Raw genomic sequence first — 19,298 nt, 5'->3', positions numbered from 1 at the left:
TCTGATGACATCAGATCTCTGCCATGTTGGTATCCTATGCGAATGGCAGCATTTCGTTCCCCTTGCCAGGCAACCCAAGCAATGGGTGAGTCCTGACCGGCCCTCAGCAGGACCCGGACCGAGACGCAGTTTCCGCGGGCTCCTAGCCCCGGTCCAGGGAAGTTCCGGGAGCCGGAACTCGGCCGCTCCGCGCTCGGTGTATGCTCTGATAAGAGCAGACTCCAAGAAGCAGCCTCCACAGGCTCCCCAGCCCTGGGCCAGGGCGGTTCCGGGAGCCAGAACTCGGCCGCCCCGCGCTTGGTGCTCGCTCCGATAAGAGCAGGCACTAAGAAGCACCCAGGCACTGAGCCCGAGCAATCTGTCTGCAAGCCACAGGCGAATGGAAGCCTGAAATTACCTGTTCTATGGCTGAATGAGCTGCGGTCAGTCGAAAACAGGGATGGTTACGTCAGCTTTCCAACATGGTGGCCGCTGGCCTCCTCTGTGGTCTGACCGGTGTGGAGAACCGAGATGGACAGCTTCCTTCCCCCGTCTCGAACCCAGAATTCAGCCCTGAGTACGGTGCTTGCACAGCTGGCAGAAACTGCAGCGCCGTATCCCTGCGTCGCTATCTCCTCGTTTCCCAGCGCGGGCTGCAGACTCTAGCCGCGGGGCGTTTTGCTGAATAAGCAGTGTTACCCTCCGTGCGACAAACCTCTCGTGTTTGAGTCCCCGTAGCCGATCCTCGTGCGATGGAAATCCTTCCTCCAGGTTCCGGAGCACCCCACTATTGCTGGAAATTCCTAACAAGATAGCCTTTAGCCGTCCTGACTTGTCATACTCCCACACAGTGAAGCAGCACACGGGGGCAATGCACTCCCCTCGCCGCCATCTTCCTCTCTCCCTTTTATACTTTCTTTACAACTGTCTTATAACTTTGTTTTTCTCATGATCTTCATAATCCATTTAGATTTTTTTCCCCCAGTACTGGGGAGTGAATCCAAGGGTACTCTACCACTCGGGATTTTTTAAAATTAATCAGAGTCGCCAAAGAAAGCCCCTTATCTCTCATATGAAGAGTTTAAGGCTGCCAGTGTTCTGTGTGTAAAGTTGGGAGAACTAACTGGAAGGTCTCAAGAATTTAGTATTATGAGAATATCAGAGCCCTTGTGTATGTGTGATCCTCATCCTCATGTTAGGCCTGGTACCCTCTAGACCCCATTAGACATTCTCTTTCTTGCCTTCATTGTAGTAGGAAACTCCAGTTGTCTATTTAAGTTGAAGAGGGCCAGTCACCCAAAGGGATATAGAAGATAAAAAGATCTAGAATCTGTTTCCTCAAAAGCTTTCAAATCGTCTTCCTAGTTGTCTCTCCCATTTTCAGAGGCAACTGATTCTGATTCCTGAAGCTTTAGGATTTTGGTTAGTTCTCTGCACAAGATTCTGATTTTTCAGATCCACTAGGTCAGTGACCCTGTGCATTTCAGTTTTCGAAATGGTTATTTCCTCCTAGATTGTGATATTTAAAGGTATCACCCAGAAGTCTCTACTCTTTTTCAATCATTTTTTAAAATAGTTGATCATTTTTTCTATAGGAAATTTGAGTGTTTGATCCTGTTATCAAAACATTCTTCAGTCATGTTTATTCATCACAGCTTTATTGAGATTTAATCCACATATCACAATTCAACAATTTAAAGTGCACAATTCCACAATTTTTAACATATTTACAGTTGTGCACATAGTATGTGGATGACAATTAATTTTAAAACACTTTTATCACCCCCAGAGAAAAAAATCTCATTTTACTGGCAGCCATTCCCAACCCCTCAGTTCTAAGCAACCACTAATCTACTTCCTCTTTCTGTGGGTTGCCTCCTTTGGACACTTCATTTAAAGGGAATAAAACAACATGAGGTCTCTTCAGACTGGTTTCTTTCACCCAGCATACTTTTTTCAAGGTTCTCCCATGTTGTTGTAGCTATCAATACTGGTTGAACATCTCTAATCTGAAAACCTAAAATTTAAAATGCCACAAAATTAGAAATTTTTGAGTGCTGACATGAACATTCCACGCCTGATCTCATGTGATGAGTTGCAATAAAAAAATGCAGGTACACTAAAAATGTGAAATAAAATTTCCCCCACATTATGTGTTTAAGATGGATATGAAACATTTGAATTTTGTGTCTCAGTTTGGGTGCCAACCCCAAGTAAATCATTATGCAAAAAAATTATTTTAAAATTCCCAAAAGTCTGAAATCCCAAACACTGTAGTCCCAAGTACTTCAGATTAGGTGCACTATCTTTACTTAATTCCTTTTTTATTTACAAATAATATTCTACTATATGTATATACCAAATTCTGTTTATCCACTCACCAACTGATATTGGAGTTGTTTCCATTCTGTTTGTTATTACTGGGAATACTTGTGTATAAATCTTTGTTTGAATGTATGTTTTCATTTTTTAAATAGAATTGCTGCTTCTTATGGTTAAGTTTTATGTTTTACCTTTTGAGGAACTGTCAGACTGTTTTCCAAAGAGGCTCCACCAATTTACATTCTCCTCAGTTAATAGTCATTTTAGTGTTTCTGTATCAATGTTTATATGATGCAAAATATTGCATTGTTCAGATGCACATAATTCTGTTAACAATTTTCTGTTGTCTGTATTTTAAGTTATTTATATTTTTGTCTGAAAGTTTAGACTTGATGTGGTGTTACTGGATGATAAATTAAGGATTTTTCTTCTTCCTTCCCTCACTGCCTCTCTTCTCCCCACACTTGTCTGTCTGCCCCTCCCCCCACCATTTTTGCAAGTGCTTATTTCTCAGTGGCAAATACTTCACTTTCTATGATTTGTTGATTCTACTAAAAATCTTTGCTCATTTAATAGGTTTTTAAATAGGAATAACTATCTTAATTTCCATTTTATTCCTAAGAAGATTGAACAGATTTTGTTATATTTTTTAATGTTAAATTTATTTTTGTGTTGATTATCCATATATAGAAGAATGAAACTAGACCTTTCTCTCTCACCCTGCCCCAAAATCAACTCAAAATGGATCAAAGACCTTAGAACTAGGCCAAGAATTATGCCACTCCAAGATGAATACATAGAGTCAACACTCCATCTTTTAGATACAGGCAGCAACTTTCTCAGTAGGACCCCTAAAGCTCAGTAAATAATGCCAAGGGTTACTAAATGGGACAGCATCAAATTAAAAACCTTCTGCACAGCAAAGAAAACCACTGGGAATGGGAAGAGAGAATCCACAGAATGGGAGAAAATCTTTGCTAGCTACTCTTATGATAAGGGTTTAAATCTATAATATATAAGAACTCAAAATCTTTACAATAAAAAAATGAAGGGCTGGGATTGTGGCTCAGTGGTAGAGCTCTCGCCTAGCATGGGCGGGACCGGGGTTCGATCCTCAGCACCACATAAAAATAAAGGCATTGTGTTGTGTCCATCTACACCTAAAAAATAAATATTTTTAAAAATCAAATAATCTGATTAATAAATCAGCAAATGAACTAAACAGACACTTCTCAAAAGAAGAAATACACATGATCAATAAATATATGAAAAAATGTTCAACATCATTAGCAATTAGGGAAATGCAAATCAAAACTACACTGGGATTTCATCTCACACCAGTCAGAATGGCAGTTCTCAAGAATACAAATAATAATAAATGCTGGAGAAGATGTGGAGAAAAAGGAACACCGTTGATGGGATTATAAATTAGCACAACCAATCAGTATGGAGTCTCCTCAAAAGACTAGGCATGGAACTGCCATATGGCCCAACTATAACACTTCTCGGTATTTATTCTGGAGCATTAAAGTCATCTTACTACAGTGACACAAGCATACCCATGTTTATAAGCAGCACAAACTATGGAACCAACCTGGGTGTCCATCAATGGATGAATGGATAAAGAAAACGTAGTGTGTGTGTGTGTGTGTGTGTGTGTGTACGTACATAAAATGGAATTTTGTATTCAGTCATAAAGAAAAAGGAAATTGTGGCATTTATAGGAAAATGGATAGAACTAGAGACCATCATGTTAAGCAAAATAAGTTAAACTCAGAAAGTTCAGGGTCGTATGTTTTCTTTCATATGTGGAAGCTAGAGAGGAAAAAGGAAAACAGATTGGGGTGGATCTCCAAAAAATCAGAGGGATATCAGTAGAGGAAAGAGACCAAAGAGTGGTAGGTATAGAGGGAGGGTGGAAGTGCTGGGGAATGATAGTGGCCAAATTATATTGTTATATTGCATGCATGTACATGTGAGCAGGTATGAATATGTAACAGTTCCCATCAATATGTACAACTGTAATGCACCAATAAAAAATGTGGAGAAAACCTGTTGTCACCCATTTATGAGTGAGGATTGCAAGCCACACAAGGGTAAAAGGGAAAGGAGCTGACATGTGCTGATGTCTGTCTTGCTCGGATGTCTTGCTAGGTCCTTTCCATGTATTCTTTCATTTAGTTTCACTCTCAAAGCAACCAATAGACAAATGCCAAACAAACACACAGAATGGCACAGTCATTTTTAAACTTTGTTTTTACATATCCAGAGAGCAAGGAAGATTTATCATGTAGCACTTATTTCACTGAAAATAATCGAGGCAGGTGAAATTCCAAAAGAAAGAAAAGCTCCTCTTCCAAAAATAACAATTATATATTCTTTTCATTAAAAAGACATTTGAAAGGCCAATAGGGGAATATTTTCTACATTGATGTGGTTGTTATAACCCCATCACAATATGTAAATTTGTCAGTATTGTCTATGTCTGTTGACATCTCCAAAAGGGAAGACAGGAAGCTGGCTTGTGAGGGTGTCTGGAGATGCAACTCTTGTCAACTCTGTGGATTTATTATTTAGGACAAAAACTTCCTTAAGGCCCTCAGAAGGGAAACAAACATGCATTTCCATCCAGCTTTTCTCAAGATTTCATTGAGAATATAGGAATTTTTGAAAATAGCAAAGGGCTTCTTTGACATTTTTATGTTAATTCATTTCAACACACATGTAATGAGTCAATTCCTCATTCTTATCTTACTTGACCTATCAGCTGCACTCAGCATGGTTGATCACACCACCTTCTGTCTTGAAACACTTTCATCACCTGGTTTCTAGCCTACTATACAGCTTTTGACTTTATTACTACCTTTGTGATCATTCTTTCTCAATCTCCTTTATCATCTCTATGGTGATGACTCTAAGATTTGTGGCTCCAGTTTCGACTTCACTCCAGGATTCCAAACCTAGATCACCAATGTTGTACTTCTCTTTACCCTTGAGTGTTTAACAAGCCTCTCAATTCCATTATGTCCAGAAAGGAAGTATTGAAATTCTCCCCATCCAAAGTCTGGTCTTCCTACTCACCTTTCTGGTTATTTAAATGCTCAAATTAGCTACCATCCTTCTTTCCCTTCTTTTTCTCATACAAATTCGACCCAGCCACAAAACCTGGTTGTTCTATCCTTCAAAAAATATATTTAGGACATGACCAGTGTTATGGTTTGGATGTGAGGTGTCCCCCAAAAGACAGTGCAAGAAGGTTCAGAGGAGAAGTGATTGGATTTTAAGAGTCTTAACCCATGAATGAATTAATCTCCTGATAGGGATTAACTGAGTGGTAACTGAAGTGGTAGGTCTGGCTAGAGGAGGTGGGACTTTGTGGGGAGTGACTTTGGGGTGTATCTTTTGTATCTGGAGAGTGCAAACTTTCTCTCTGCTTCCTGATCACTGTGATGTGAACTGCTTCCCCCACCCCCCCATACTCTCCAGCCATGATATCCTGCCTCACCTTGAGTCCCGAGGAATGGAGCTGTCTGTTGATCTCTGAAACCATGAGCTCTCAAACTTTCCCTCCTCTACAATTGTAGTAGTTGGGTCTTTAAGACATAGCAGTGAGAAAGCTGACGAAAACAACCAACTCCACTCTACTGTTAGTCTAAACTATCATTATTTCTTTCTCTTGTATTTTTGCAGTGACATCCCAATGAATCCCCCTGAAATGTTATCTGTGGAGTTTGTTTCCATACATCCAAGAAACTCAATAGATTCCATGTAGGATAAACTTAATGGAATCCACATCAAGACAATTTATAACAAAACTCTTGAAAGCCCAAGACACAGAGAGAATCTTGAAAGTAGAAAGAAAGAAGTGGTTGTCTAAATCAAGAGAGTCTCAATCAAGATTTACGGTGGATTACTCATCAGAGACCAGGGAAGCCAGAAGGCAATGAGCATATTGAAAGAAAGCAAAAACAAAACAAAAACAAACAAACAAACAAAAAACTATCAACAAAGAATACTATATATGGCACAACTGACCTTCAAAAATGAGGAAATTAAGACATTCCCAGTAAAACAAAAGCTGAAGGAGTTTACTACCAATAGATCTGTCCTGTAAGAAATGCTGAAGAGAATCATCATGATGAAATGAAAGTAATAGTAATCTGAAGCTGTATGAGGAAATAAAGTTCTCCAGTAAAGGTAAGTATATGGACAAATATAAAAGGAAGCATTATTATATGGCATAACAGAGAATATATCTCGTCTAGAGCTTTAAAACTGATATTTCCTGATAGGAGTGGTTTTGTTAATGAGGTGACTCATTGTGGGTCCCTCGATAACTTCAGGAAAAGGATTGGTCCCAAGAAATATCAATTATGTTATTAGATGGTTGAAACTTTGAGTCAGCCCAACCTCCAGAGAGAGGAGGTCAGAGATTGAGTTGAATTGATTTAATCATCATGTCCCAACAAAATCCCTGTACAAAGGTTCAGAGAAGCTTCTTGGTTGGTGAACACATGGATGCGTTGGGAGAATGACATGACCAGATTTCACAAGGGGAGGGCACTGCTACTCCGTGTCCTTCCCCAACCCAGGACCTTGCCTTTTGTATCTTTTCATTTGGCCATTCCTGATCTGTATCCTTTGTAACAAAACTCTAGTACAGAATCTAGTGCACTCAGTGAATTCTGTGAGTTGTTCAAGTGAATTATTTAACATGAGGGGGTCATGGGAACCCCTGAATTTCTAGCTGGCTAGTCAGAACTGTAGGTGACCCCACAGACTTAGGACTGTCTTAAGCAGCATTATTGTGGAAGATTTTGTCCTTTGCCTGTGGGGTCGGCAAAATTCAATTACAGTATTCCAACTTGGGGTGGGGATATATTGCATTTTTTTATTACTAATGCCATTTTTATTGCCTATATATGATTTAAAACACAGGTGCATAAAACTAATGATAAATCTATGATGTTTGTCACAAAACGTATAGATATAAACAGGTCCTGGCAAATAAACTCTTCATTACCTTCAGGTGTGTGTCCCACACACTAGATGAGTGAGACTCGAGTGTGTGTGAGGATTCCCCCTGCTTAGAGGAGGCACACCTTCATGCACACCTTTCTTCTCAGTCTCCTGGTCTCCCCACTTACTCCCATGGATGGCCGGAAAGGTGTTTGCTAAGAAATAATTACAAAGAAAGCAAAAATAACTTTCTCTTGGAGGTGTAGATCAGAAAGCAGGTCTAATTGTTCCTACCTAGGTATTTTCAAGGTGTAGCTGTTCCCAAGCTAGAATAGCCACAAAGAGACTTCCAGAAAAATGGAATGTCAGATCATTTGCCCACTGCCCTTTATGTTCTGGTTGTCTGATACTCATCCTTAGCAGCATTTCTTCTCTTGGTGGCACAATCATGGCACTGCAAAGTGAAGGAGCCAACCACATATGTTGTTTAGCTCATGTCTCATGTAAGCCAGCAGATCCAGTGATGAAGAATATCTACAGGGGCTGGGATTGTATCTCAGTGGAAAAGTGCTTGCCTAGCATGTGTGAGGCACTGGATTCATTCCTTGGCACCAAAATAAAAAAAAATTAACAAATAAAATAAAGGCATTCTGTCCATCTACAACTATATATATCTATATCTATCTATCTGTCTATCTATCTATCAGAATATCCATGGTCAGCATTATTGGTCCATATTTTTTGTTTCTATCCATTACTGAACTAAATAGCTTTGAGGAAGAGGGAATCACAAATTGTCATTATTTAACTTGATTCATAAGCCTCTAGTATGCTTATTATTTTCTTTAAAATAAACCAAGCATGCATATAATTTTTAATGCTCTGTAGCCTAACAATTCTATAGAAAGGGACTTCTTTATTCACTGAAGGCAAAGAAAATTCCCATATTTAGACGGGACTTCTAAAGGTATTGGGTGACTCAGCCTTATTAAAAAAAAAAGTTCAATCCAGGTGTTTCCTATGTATTCACCCATCCATTCCCTCTATTCCAAATATCTATGGTAGGGAGCCTGAATAAGATAATGAAGAAAACAAAACTATCATCCTTAAATGCACAATTTAGATTGCTAATCTTTTGGCGTATATTTTTTTTTCTGGGCCTTTAAAAAAAACATAAAGCCACTCAAATATTTATAGGAGATAAGCTATTTTGCCTCAGTTAATCAAACATTCCATCACTGTTACCCTGCTCCATACTGTAAACGCTGATCTGTCTTCTTCAAACAGACTGACTCCATGTTGCTCTAGGAAAGAGTCATTAAATCCAGGAATAAAACATGCAAGATTTAGTGTTTTTAAAAACATTTTTAATGAAGAAATAATTCCATTCCAAAATATAGACACACAATTAAATAGTTTAATCACTTCAAAATATAACATGTCCCCAGGAGGTTCCAACACACACACACACCCACACGCACACACACAAAACAATACTTAACAGCAATACAAAAAATCCATACAATAGTAGTTTTGTTACAATACCAATGAATATTGTGAAATCTTTAGTGTCTCAAATGGTGTCAAATTACAGTAATCATAATTAAAAATGTCTTACAGTTAATTAGCCGCAAGATGTAATGCTTCTGATTTTTTTTTTCTTTTTTTTTTTTGGTTCAAAAGTAAAAATGCCCTTTCTTCTGAGGACACAGTGGAGTTCTTGCTTGTGGCTCCTTGCATGGAATCGAACCAAGGTGAATGCAGCAACCAAAGGTTGCTGTCTGTACAAGATCTATCTACAGTTAACAGCCAAGAACTAATAAGGGTGGACAAAGATGATCAAAATAAAAGCAGACATCAGTGCTAAATTATGACGCAACAGTTTGGCTCATGCATATAAGAAAATACATAGTATATCACAACAAAGGCCACACTCTTAATGCAATTCAGTTCACATTACTACTTACAAATGAGCCTTCCCTGCCTTATAATAGATCATCCGAGAATCCATTTTCACAATCTCCAGCACAACTCCCTCTGACCAATCGAACTTACCCCGACTTCCGTCCTGACCAACCACAACTGATTCCTGAATCCTGTCCTGTAGATTTCACCCTTCTACCCTCCTCCGTTAACATGGTGCTGTGGGGGAGGGTTGGCTGTGTTAGACCAGTGCTCATTAATAGGCTATAGCTCTGATGGAGATGGATGTGCAATTCATTGTGGAACAAGAAAGAAACAACCCCCACATGATATAGTTGTTATCTAATGGACAGGACAGATGAAACCTGCTGGGTTTGCACTTAGAACAGACCCCAAAAATAAATTTGGAGAGCCACGGAAAGAAACCCACCAAAAACCACAAAAACCCAAAACAACACACGCCATTTTGTCTCGGTTACAGGACAGGGGTGCTTGAGTCTGGTCTCAGTGCTGACGTGGAGCTAAGAGAAAGAAAAGGTGGCTGGTTAGTCAGAAATTGGTCATGGGCGGCAGTTTCCAGAGTCCTTGCAATGGCTTTGAACGATGGGTTATGGAGTTGGTAGGCCATGAGAGCTATGACAAGGGGGAAGGTTTTTAGCAGAACCGTTCAAACCTCAGACAGACGTTTTGATGTCAAAACACAAAGAGACAACATATGTCAGCTCAGTCCAGCCAGTGGCAGAAGTGCCACTTGCAGGGTCTGAGTTCTGAGTTCAAGAACCACCTGGCTCTGGTTGCGAACTGACAGCAATGTAGGTAGCTGGGATGTAGTGGTTTTCAGTACTGAGTATGAGGCACCAATGGCCACCTGCTCCATCTAGAGAGGTATGGTTTCACAGAGGATGGGCAGGGGAAGAGAGATGAACATCAACACACTGACAAAACCCGCAATAAAATTCATCTGTGCAAAGAAATCTGAGAACTGTGCAGTCGTGCCACTTTGGTGTTAGCCTGTGCTCAGGGACATTTGTTTAGGCGGGTTCTCTGGAGGGAAGTATGATTAAGTACATCCAGGGACAGGGTGGGGTCCTCACTGATGCCAGTTAATCACTTTACTATCCCCAAGGCAAGCGATTTTGTTGTGAAGGGCAGCCAAGGAGATGGTTTCTGACCAAATGCAGAGGCATAAACATCTGATGGCCCTCTGCTAGCGGAGCTTAAAAATATTGGAATGAGTATTCTCAGCTGACACCTACCAACTACAGACCAGGTATGTGGGGTGGGAGGTTTTGCAAACCTTGGAAGCAAAATGGAATCGCTGAAGCTTTGAGGTTGACTCAGAGCCTTTCCTACTTATAAGACCTTTCTGGAGACTTTACTATACAACTGAATTCTAAAGCAGTAGTTTCAACCTTTAGCATGCATCAGAATTGCCTGGAGGGCTGATTAAAACACAGATTGCTAGGCCCCATCCCCATCATTTCTGATTCGGTAGGCATGGGCTGGGGCCTAAGAATTTGCGTTGCTAAGACATTCCCAGGTGATGCTGATACTGCTGATCTGGGGAACATAGTTTGAGAACCACTGTTCTACAGGAATTCCAGAGAAGCTGCTCATTTAAGTATGAATATATCCAATATGCTGCAGGCTTTTATCCCCCACCAAATCTTGAAACAAACAGAAGATTGCTTTTCCATTTTCCCCAGAATCCCAAAGTGAGGGGAGGGGACGGTCTTTAGTTCTTTCTGAAGAGGGCCCTCCTAAGGACCATCAATAGACTTTTATCCTCTTGTCTTTGCAGTTCTTTTGCACATTAGTTATTTTTTCACTGAGTGCAAAAATCCCAGCTTAATATAGAAGAGCCTGTCCTCCTTTCACGTGACCACAGAACGCTGCATGCAGAACACCAGGTGGCCAGCTAAGGCAATCGACATTCAGAAATAAAAGGAGAGCGACGTTTTGCAAGCGCACTTTAAGCCTGTACATTTAAAGCTGAAGGCCTCCGTGACCTGATAGGGGAGCTTGTGAATGAGCGGTGCTGTTAAAGACATGCTTCCTAAAGCTAAACCGAGAGGAACAAGACCATGGAAGAGCATAGATAACTTTAGTCCGTTTGGGGATCTTATGGCACCTGTGGTTTATAAACAGCTTTAGTAACGAGTATTTCAAAACATAGTTCACAGTTTTTAAGAAGATCTGTGCTGATTTTAAAAACTAGATTCTATATAATTTGAATGTTGTCTTTTTTTTGAATATGATTATTTGGAAAAAATATTTACACTAAATTCTATGGCTGACTTGTTAGAGTATCTTGAAAGAAAACAACCCAAAGTTGGAAAGAAGCCCCTAAGAGTGGATTATTTCTAATGATGGGTTCAAATCACTGCTCACAAAGTCTTTTGGGGTCAACTGCAAGCCAAGGATCTGTCTTGGCTTCCAGATTCTGAGCTTGTACACTCAGGAACGGGACCCTTCAGGATTTATGAATGTTTGCAAGTGGTTGTTTTTTTCCAATTGTTATGGGAAAAAAAAGAAAGGTCCAGTGTATAATATACTGTTTTGCTAAAATCTCAAAGAATCCAGAAATCAAACTTCTAGCTATAAACAGTATTAATATTGTCATTGTAAACTGAACAGGTTCAATATCATGTGCAAAGGTTTAAAATGCTTGTTAATACTGCCATCGTGTGTAACAGCAGCATGGTTCTCAGCCTGTGTTGGTTTGTTTTTAACCAGGGATGAGCCATGTTACAGAAGATGTAGTGGATAAATTAGCTTTGAACAGAAGTCTTTTTTTTTTCCCCTTCTAAAACACACACCTATGAACTACAAATCTTAAGAGAACAAAAAAAATTAGCTGCACTAGAGGCATCAGAACACATCTTTAGGGGGTGGGGGTTTGTCAGGAGCTGCTGGGTGTGGTGGCTCCTCTCTCCGGTGAGGCTGCTGCCAGGCTGCCGTCTTCCTCTGTCTGGGTGCAGTGCTCTCCATCATCACCAGTTCTCATCTTATCATCTGTCTGACTATCGCTTGCCTGGGAATAAGGAATGTGTAATTTTTTTTTTAAAGACGAAAACTGTTTCTAAATTAGGGTTATGAAACTTAGGATTCCCCCCTTTCCCACACATACACACACACACACACACACTCATGCACACATATATACACACGCACACACATACACATACATGTGAACGCACACTTGCTGTACTTCTTTCCTATGAAAATCAGGGACGGGTGTTGTAAGACACGGTGTGCTGTTGCACCTTCTGGAAGAGAGGACGGGAAGTTCTCTTTGTTGAGTTTCTTTCTGGAAAGGTACCTGAGGTACCATGGAAAGATTTGTGCTATTCTTTGGACAAGGAGAGGACACTACTGACCCACCATCAGAATTCCATGTTGATTTTTTTTTTTAAATTCACTTTCCATGGTCCAATCCTCCAATATCTAAGTTAAGATGTGACCAGGCAAGGAAAGTGATATACCAAGTGTCCAGAGGATGGAAAAAAATCCAAAGTTTGAACGGAGTAAAATGGAGACAAGGGGGATACTAAGCTGAGCACTAATCATATTTGTACATTGTTTTTTCAAAAGGAGCTAGTTGAAAAGCAGTCCACCAGGAACTCCATTCGTTTGCTCAGGATGCTGATAAATGTGTATTTATTTCCAAATACGCCTAAAGCCCTACTTGAGCAGAGGATGAGTCTTCTATGTTTCTGATGTCCCACTTTCTGACTCCTTACCCATGTAGGGCCCTGCCTTGGTGGATGACTGGCTGACATCAAGCCAATGAAGTGGGATTCAGGACTTCTGACTAAGAGGAACATATTTGGATCATTTTTGGTCTTGCAGCACAGTTGGAAAGTCCAAACAGAAATATTGTAATAATGTAAACTCTTTTAAAATTTCAACTATATTTCCTAGCTACATTAAGAAAAAAATTTAGTAGGATGGAACTAGTTACAAGATGAAAAGCCACTAGCTTTTGTAGTATTCTGAAAAGATGTTAAATGAATTTTGCCTAAGTGGCTGATTTAGTACCAGGCTGGTTCATATTCAGAGTCCTGTCAAATTCTAGATGGGGCTGGGGGTGGGAGGGACTACTTGATGCAGTTAACAGCAGAGGTCACAAATGTTTAATTTTTCACTGCCAATTTTGCAACAAGGATTTTTAAAAAATGGTCTTAAGAACTTTCAGGATACTGAATTTTTTGGCTTTTAGGAACACAATGAACCCAATGCCAACTTTTATGTGGTTTTATATTAAGGCCATTTTAGTAGGCTTTTTAAAAAGAAATATTTTTCTAAGAAAAATCTACCAATGTTTAAATAATGGATAGAACAAAAATGATTAAATTTCTGGAGCTCAGAGAAAGAAAATGCTATTAAAGGAAAAGGCTTGCTCCTTCGGGATTAGGTTTGTTATAACTGGAGTGAATATTTTCAGAAACTGCTCCTGGGAATTTTTTCACTCTAGTCATCATGAATGTGGAGAGTGTGTGGTGTCGTATTCTCAAATCCAAGCGGGGAAGAGCAGAGTGTGGTCAGTATGCGCTTTCCTCTCTGCTCATGAAATGTATATCATAGACATTGTACCATGATTTTTACTTGTTTAATCTTAACCTGAGGATCAAGACAGGATGTCAGCAGTGCTCAAACTAACACATATTCTTTACTAATTGAGATGCCATTTAAAGAGAAGTATATATATATATCCCTTTTTAAGCTACCAACCGGAGTTGGTAGTTTACTCTCAACTGTACTATACAGACAGAAGGGATTCCACGATTGGAAAGAACTGTATAACTAAGCAGACACAAGTCCTTGGGCATGGGTGGTAAGATTACTGTGGGAAGTGCATGAACTCTGAACTCTAGTGGGGGACATCTAAATGACCATCAGCTGGATCCAGAGAAACCATCTAGACTTATGGGACAGTGTAGCCCAAGATCTCTCAAATCATTGTATGTAGCAGAGGCCTGATTTTGTTTATAAAAACAGGGAGAGCCAGCTCGCTCTAGTCCCCGTGGTCCCAGCGGTTCCCAAGTGCTTGCATAACCACTATATATAAATCATGGAGCATCACGGCATGCATGTATGTGCATGTTCTTAATAAATTGTACGGTGTCTGCTACTGTGTCAAGCTCTTTAAAAACACATCTCAGGAAGTACAATTCTTTTATGAGGTAGGCTCCTGACATGTTGTGCAGAGGAAACTGAAGGCTAAAATAGCTTTAATAATTTGTCCAGATTTATGCTGCTAGAATTTGGTAAAACCAATATATATGTATATATTTTTGCCAGGAACCCTTAGACCCCCAGGTGTCAAAGGTCTTGGGGGGGCACTTTATCCTCAAGGAGTGGTCAAAATCCAGTAAATCATTATTTGAAATTGGGTCTGATGTCTTCCATAGCCTAAGATTTGTAAATCACCCTCAAGTGATCTTGCCAGATCAAGTGCTCTTTACATTATGAGAGATTTTACATGTATTCAGGTAGATCCTTGGGATGGGATCCCATACGGGATAAATTATATTTTAAATTAATTTATATCCTGCTCAATTACATCATGGATTTGAATCAGTTATCCCCAAAATATAAGACTGTAGAATCCCTTCTCCATTTTGATTCTTCTTCTTCTTCTTCTTTTTTTTTTTTTTGGTACTGGGGCTTGAACTCAGAGGTGCTTAACCACTGAGCCACATCCCCAGTCCTTTTTATATTTTATTTTGAGACACGATCTCCCTAAGTTGCTGAGGCTGGCCTTGAAATTGTGATCCTCTGGCATCAGCCTCCCATGCTGGTGGGATTACAGGTGAGTGCCACTGTGTCAACTTGATTCTTTCATTTTAAAAATATTTGATTTTTTCTTTTTTGTTAAGGTACACGTTTGGTCGTTTGGGCCCTGAATGTAGCATGATTAAGGAGCTGATTCATCTATAAATACTGAACAAGGTTGGTTCCTTCCTAGGTGCTACAGAGGGGGCAATTCTGATGTCATGATGGATTGGTGAAGTGGCTAGCTAAGCATCCTGGCTGCAGAGGACTTCCGGAGTATCTCTGATGTTAAGGAAGTTTCTGGTAGACTTCCCTAATTCACAGAGGAAAAAGTCAACTCCCAAGGATGTCTGGGAGATTTCCACTGGATTATAATGAAATGCTCCATAGACTTGAGAGAATTTGTCGACAAATGTCAGCAGGGAAGGAGGATATTTTATTACACAGAAAGAAACACTTTGGAGAGAGTGATTGTGAATTCAGGTTACAAGCTCTCAGAATTCAGTGGAGTGGCCATGTTTCCTCCCAAACAAGAAGGTACTTACTTGAGAGGAGAGTGATAAAAGGATATTGCATTCAACCTTGCAAGCTGACCTGTGGGTGACAAAGGACACAAACAAGAAAGGTGACATGTCAAGTTGGTGACGCAGTCAAGCTGGTGAATTATTTGGCTGGAAGCCATGCACAAAGACAGAAAGAGAGTGCAATGAAAGAAAGTAGTGTTCCAATCCATTCAATAACCGTCTGCTCACAGAGCCCTCCAGGAAAACCACTCCAGCGTTCTCCAGGGCGTTCATCTTGAGGGGGGACACATGGGCTTATTATGTTCTCCCAGCCCCTTCTCTGCCCTTTCCCTTGAAGTCATCGGGCATGGAAAGGCAAGGAGAGAGAGCTTCAGACTCACCAGAGACAGAGGTGGTAAGAACTCCAATGGGATTGTACGTCATTAATAGAATTTCCCTTCACTTTACTCATCTAAGATTAAATTCCTAATTCATTAAAATAAATAAAGATTTACTATTTGATATAAAATGGTGAAAGGCTGCCTCTTTTTTTTTTTTTTAAATAACTTCTAGAATTTCAGTTACTGTTGTCACCCAAATCCAGAAACTGATAGGAATTTAAAGAGGGAGGCCTAATAAGGACCCCCTAACAGCATGAACTGGAATATTGATTATGTAGCCACATCTCTTTCCCTCTATGTGCAGGGTCACGGGAGGCATGTGTAGGGATGCCATCCCTCAGAGTTCCCAGAGAAGCCCGGCCAGCTTCATTCTGGGATAATTTCCTTCTGTGGAAAACCATACAAGTTGCAAAGAAAGAGCGCCCTCCATGATTTTCAGACGACTACTGTTTCTGTAGCATAGAAGCATGGTTCCACAGATGCTATCTCTGTTTTTCTTTTCTTTTTTTCTTTGTTTGACTTTGATCTTTTCACGAAAGATCAACATTTTGGTTGCTTCTAAAATGTGTTTGCTTAACTAAAAAGTTGAATGGAAACTTCCAAAGAGGCAAACCTTTTTTTATATTATTGAGGTGAAGTTGGCAGGCCTCCAATATCTCTTTTGCTACATTCTTCTTGGGAAAATATTTCAAGGCTTAATCTATAAATATACGAGAAGTGAGAGACAATTTATTCCCTCTATTTCTCTGTCCTTCACTAATGCAGTACAAAAGGGCCACTGCTGATCTAAGAATATGGAGAAAGGTTGTGTGGCCATTGGAAAGAAATCTGACAGGAAAACAGTAACCCACTGGGGTTGGGGACCAGCAGGTCTCCACCAGACAAGCATCCCTGAGCTCCCAGAACTCAACAACACACCTGCAGGTAAAGAGAAAGGATGCTCACAGAAAGACAAATAAGACAGGACAACGGTCCGTTGGGTAAAATGCACCTCTTTTAGCAGGAGTTTATTCCCAATTGCCTGTGCTATGTTCTATGAATTCTCAGATGGGCTAATATACTCTCTATCTGAAGATGTGTCTATTCACACCTCATTGAACTTGGGCCTGCAGTTCCCCCAACGTTCCTCACTAAGTTTTGTCACCTTCCCACTTCCATTTGGCATGAAGTGGGCAGTCAGGGAGGCTGAGGACAAACAATTCAAGGGAGGAAGTATATTTATGCATGCACTGTTATTTGTATTCCTCCTCTTCTTTCAATTTATGGTGGGGAAGAAAAAGCACCTTAATGATCCTGGGGGAGTTTGGATTGTTAAGTCACCGTGTTTCTGCTAATATCACAAGGCTTCTTTACACTTTCCAGAACCGAATTCATGAGAATGCACAATGAGTGATGGCTAGCTATGAGAAGTTTTTAAAATTTTTACTGTCTGGAATACATGGACTAAGAAGTAATGTGAAAATATTCTGGAACAAGAAGGCGGAAGGAAGGAGGAAGCTCCAATTTTGTGAGGATTGGGAAAGACCCATTATCGTGGGCTGAGGAGGTGGGGTTGAGTGGGGCTGGGGGTCCCCGTACCTGGTAGGCTTCGTCCTGCAGCTTCTGTTTCAGGTATTCCTCCATCTTCAGCTCATTCTCCAACTGCCGGACAGAGTCGTTCTCGTAGTTCTCGTCCTCAGGCCGCACGTAGGGATCCCCATCTTCTGTAACTCTGTGAATAAACCACAGTTGGCATTTTGGAGCACCTCTTAAAGACAAGTATGAGTGGAATTTGTGGCGTTAGCTATCTGTCCCTTGAGCCACTTCTATGTCTCTTTTCCCCAAAGGGAAACTTAAAAAAAATTGGAGGTTTGGAGGAGTACACAGTCAAGGCATTTTCATACACACTTTTCCCATGGCAATCTGGTGATCATTGGTCATCAGTGTGTTTGCAGGGTTTACAGGAATAGTCTGGCCCTTTACATATCCTATACTCTATGAAAAAAGGACAAACTTGTTTTTTGAAGGGTTATTAAATTTTCCCATTAGGGGGGCTTTTCACATAGAATCCAAGAGCAGTTTCTATAAGGAGAGTGAGCCCTCTAGTGAAATAATTCTTAAAGACATTTATTCATAATTTAACCCTCTGTGTTACACACATGCACCCAGAGACACACACACACACACTGACACATGTGTGTGCATACTCATGAGAGTCAATTTAGGGCACATGCTTTTGATCTTAAAAATTTACACTAGTTCCAAACCTGAAGATTCATTTAAATTGTCTAATTCCACTATCAAATAAATAGAAAAGAATGACTTCACTCATTGAGATGAGACATTATCTCCCTCTATTCATCCCAGGATATGTAAAAAACTCTTCATGGGGCTGAACATAAGTTCACTACTAAATCATGTGACTAGAATATTCTCAGTGTGTAACACAGTACAGATATTAAAATATCCTCTAAAGTGAAAAGAGTGGTCAAGGAGACATTTCTAGTCTGGAGATTAAATGCCATTTTTCACATTTATTTATATCTGTATGACATGTTCTTGTTATTTTTGGAGGTTTGGGGCCAGCCTAAAAGGTTCTGTGAGGTGCGTGTGAACTTATCCTTCCAAGATCCAAAATCACTGGTTGGTAGCTGGTCCTGCTCCCCAGCACACCAGGGATAGTAGATTGGAGTGGCACTAATGGTCTTGGCTTTTAGAATTGGGGCAAGGGACATTTTAGATAGCTACCATGTACATGCTTAACAGTAAAAAATCAAGTAGATATGTATTTACTTGACAAAACAGATGACAATTAACCCCCCAGTTTGAAAAAGAAACAAACAATTCTAAATTATAGAGGAAAGAACATGAAAGCAAACTAAAATTAGAAGTGGCTGCAGCCTGCCACTTTCAATCATATCGTAACTGTTCTTCTGCTCTGATCTCATACTCTGCTCCTTCACAGCTGGCTTTCCGCAGGTCTCTTTATAGCTCTCCATTTTTGCTGGTCTTTTGTTCACTACTTGGATTGAGAAGCAAAACATCAGAAGGGCCTCTGGTTAGTTTTTCTTTGGGTCTTTAACACAGTCGATTTATTTTGATGGGGAAGGGGATGGTACTAGGGATTGAACTCCAGGGCACTCAATCACTGAGCCACATCCCCAGCCCTATTTTGTATTTGATTTAGAGACAGGGTCTCACTGAGTTGCTTAGTACCTTGCCATTGCTGAGGCTGGCTTTGAACTGGCGATCCTCCTGCCTCAGCCTCCTGAGCCACTGGGATTACAGGGCGTGTGCCACTGCGCCCAGCCCAATTTATTTTTGTAGACTGGTCTGGAATATTTTTCACTTTTCACATTAAGTGTCACCCTTCTGTTATTTTTTTAGTGCCATTCCCTTCATTCCCTTTCTCAGCCTTTGGTCAACCTTTCCTCACATTTCTCATAACTCCAGG

At 40.3% G+C, this 19,298-nt stretch overlaps 1 protein-coding gene across 12 annotated transcripts in view; it reads right to left on the bottom strand.

The window, feature by feature from the left end:
- Positions 1–8,605: 8,605 nt before the first annotated feature.
- Positions 8,606–19,298, bottom strand: part of Dtna (dystrobrevin alpha) — a 359,640-nt gene continuing 348,947 nt past the window's right edge. For 8 of the 12 annotated variants that reach the window (XM_058573947.1, XM_058573944.1, XM_058573946.1 and 5 more), the window contains 2 exons: positions 17,444–17,576; positions 8,606–9,704 (listed from right to left, as the gene is read on the bottom strand). In XM_058573947.1, coding sequence (XP_058429930.1) covers positions 9,564–9,704; positions 17,444–17,576 — 274 coding nt within the window. In that variant the 3' untranslated portion in view covers positions 8,606–9,563. Of the gene's footprint in view, positions 12,218–15,506; positions 15,556–17,443; positions 17,577–19,298 lie in introns of all 12 variants that reach the window. The other 4 variants (XM_058573949.1, XM_046428373.2, XM_058573951.1 and 1 more) reach the window with 1 other exon arrangement.

The sequence above is a fragment of the Marmota monax genome, unplaced genomic scaffold (genome assembly GCF_021218885.2).
Source record: "Marmota monax isolate L192 unplaced genomic scaffold, Marmota_monax_Labrador192_F-V1.1 WCK01_AAM20220418_F8-fsc00031, whole genome shotgun sequence".
NCBI lineage: Eukaryota > Metazoa > Chordata > Mammalia > Rodentia > Sciuridae > Marmota > Marmota monax.
The sequence above is the reverse complement of the archived record's forward strand: the minus strand, read 5'-3'. Positions and strand labels throughout refer to the sequence as shown.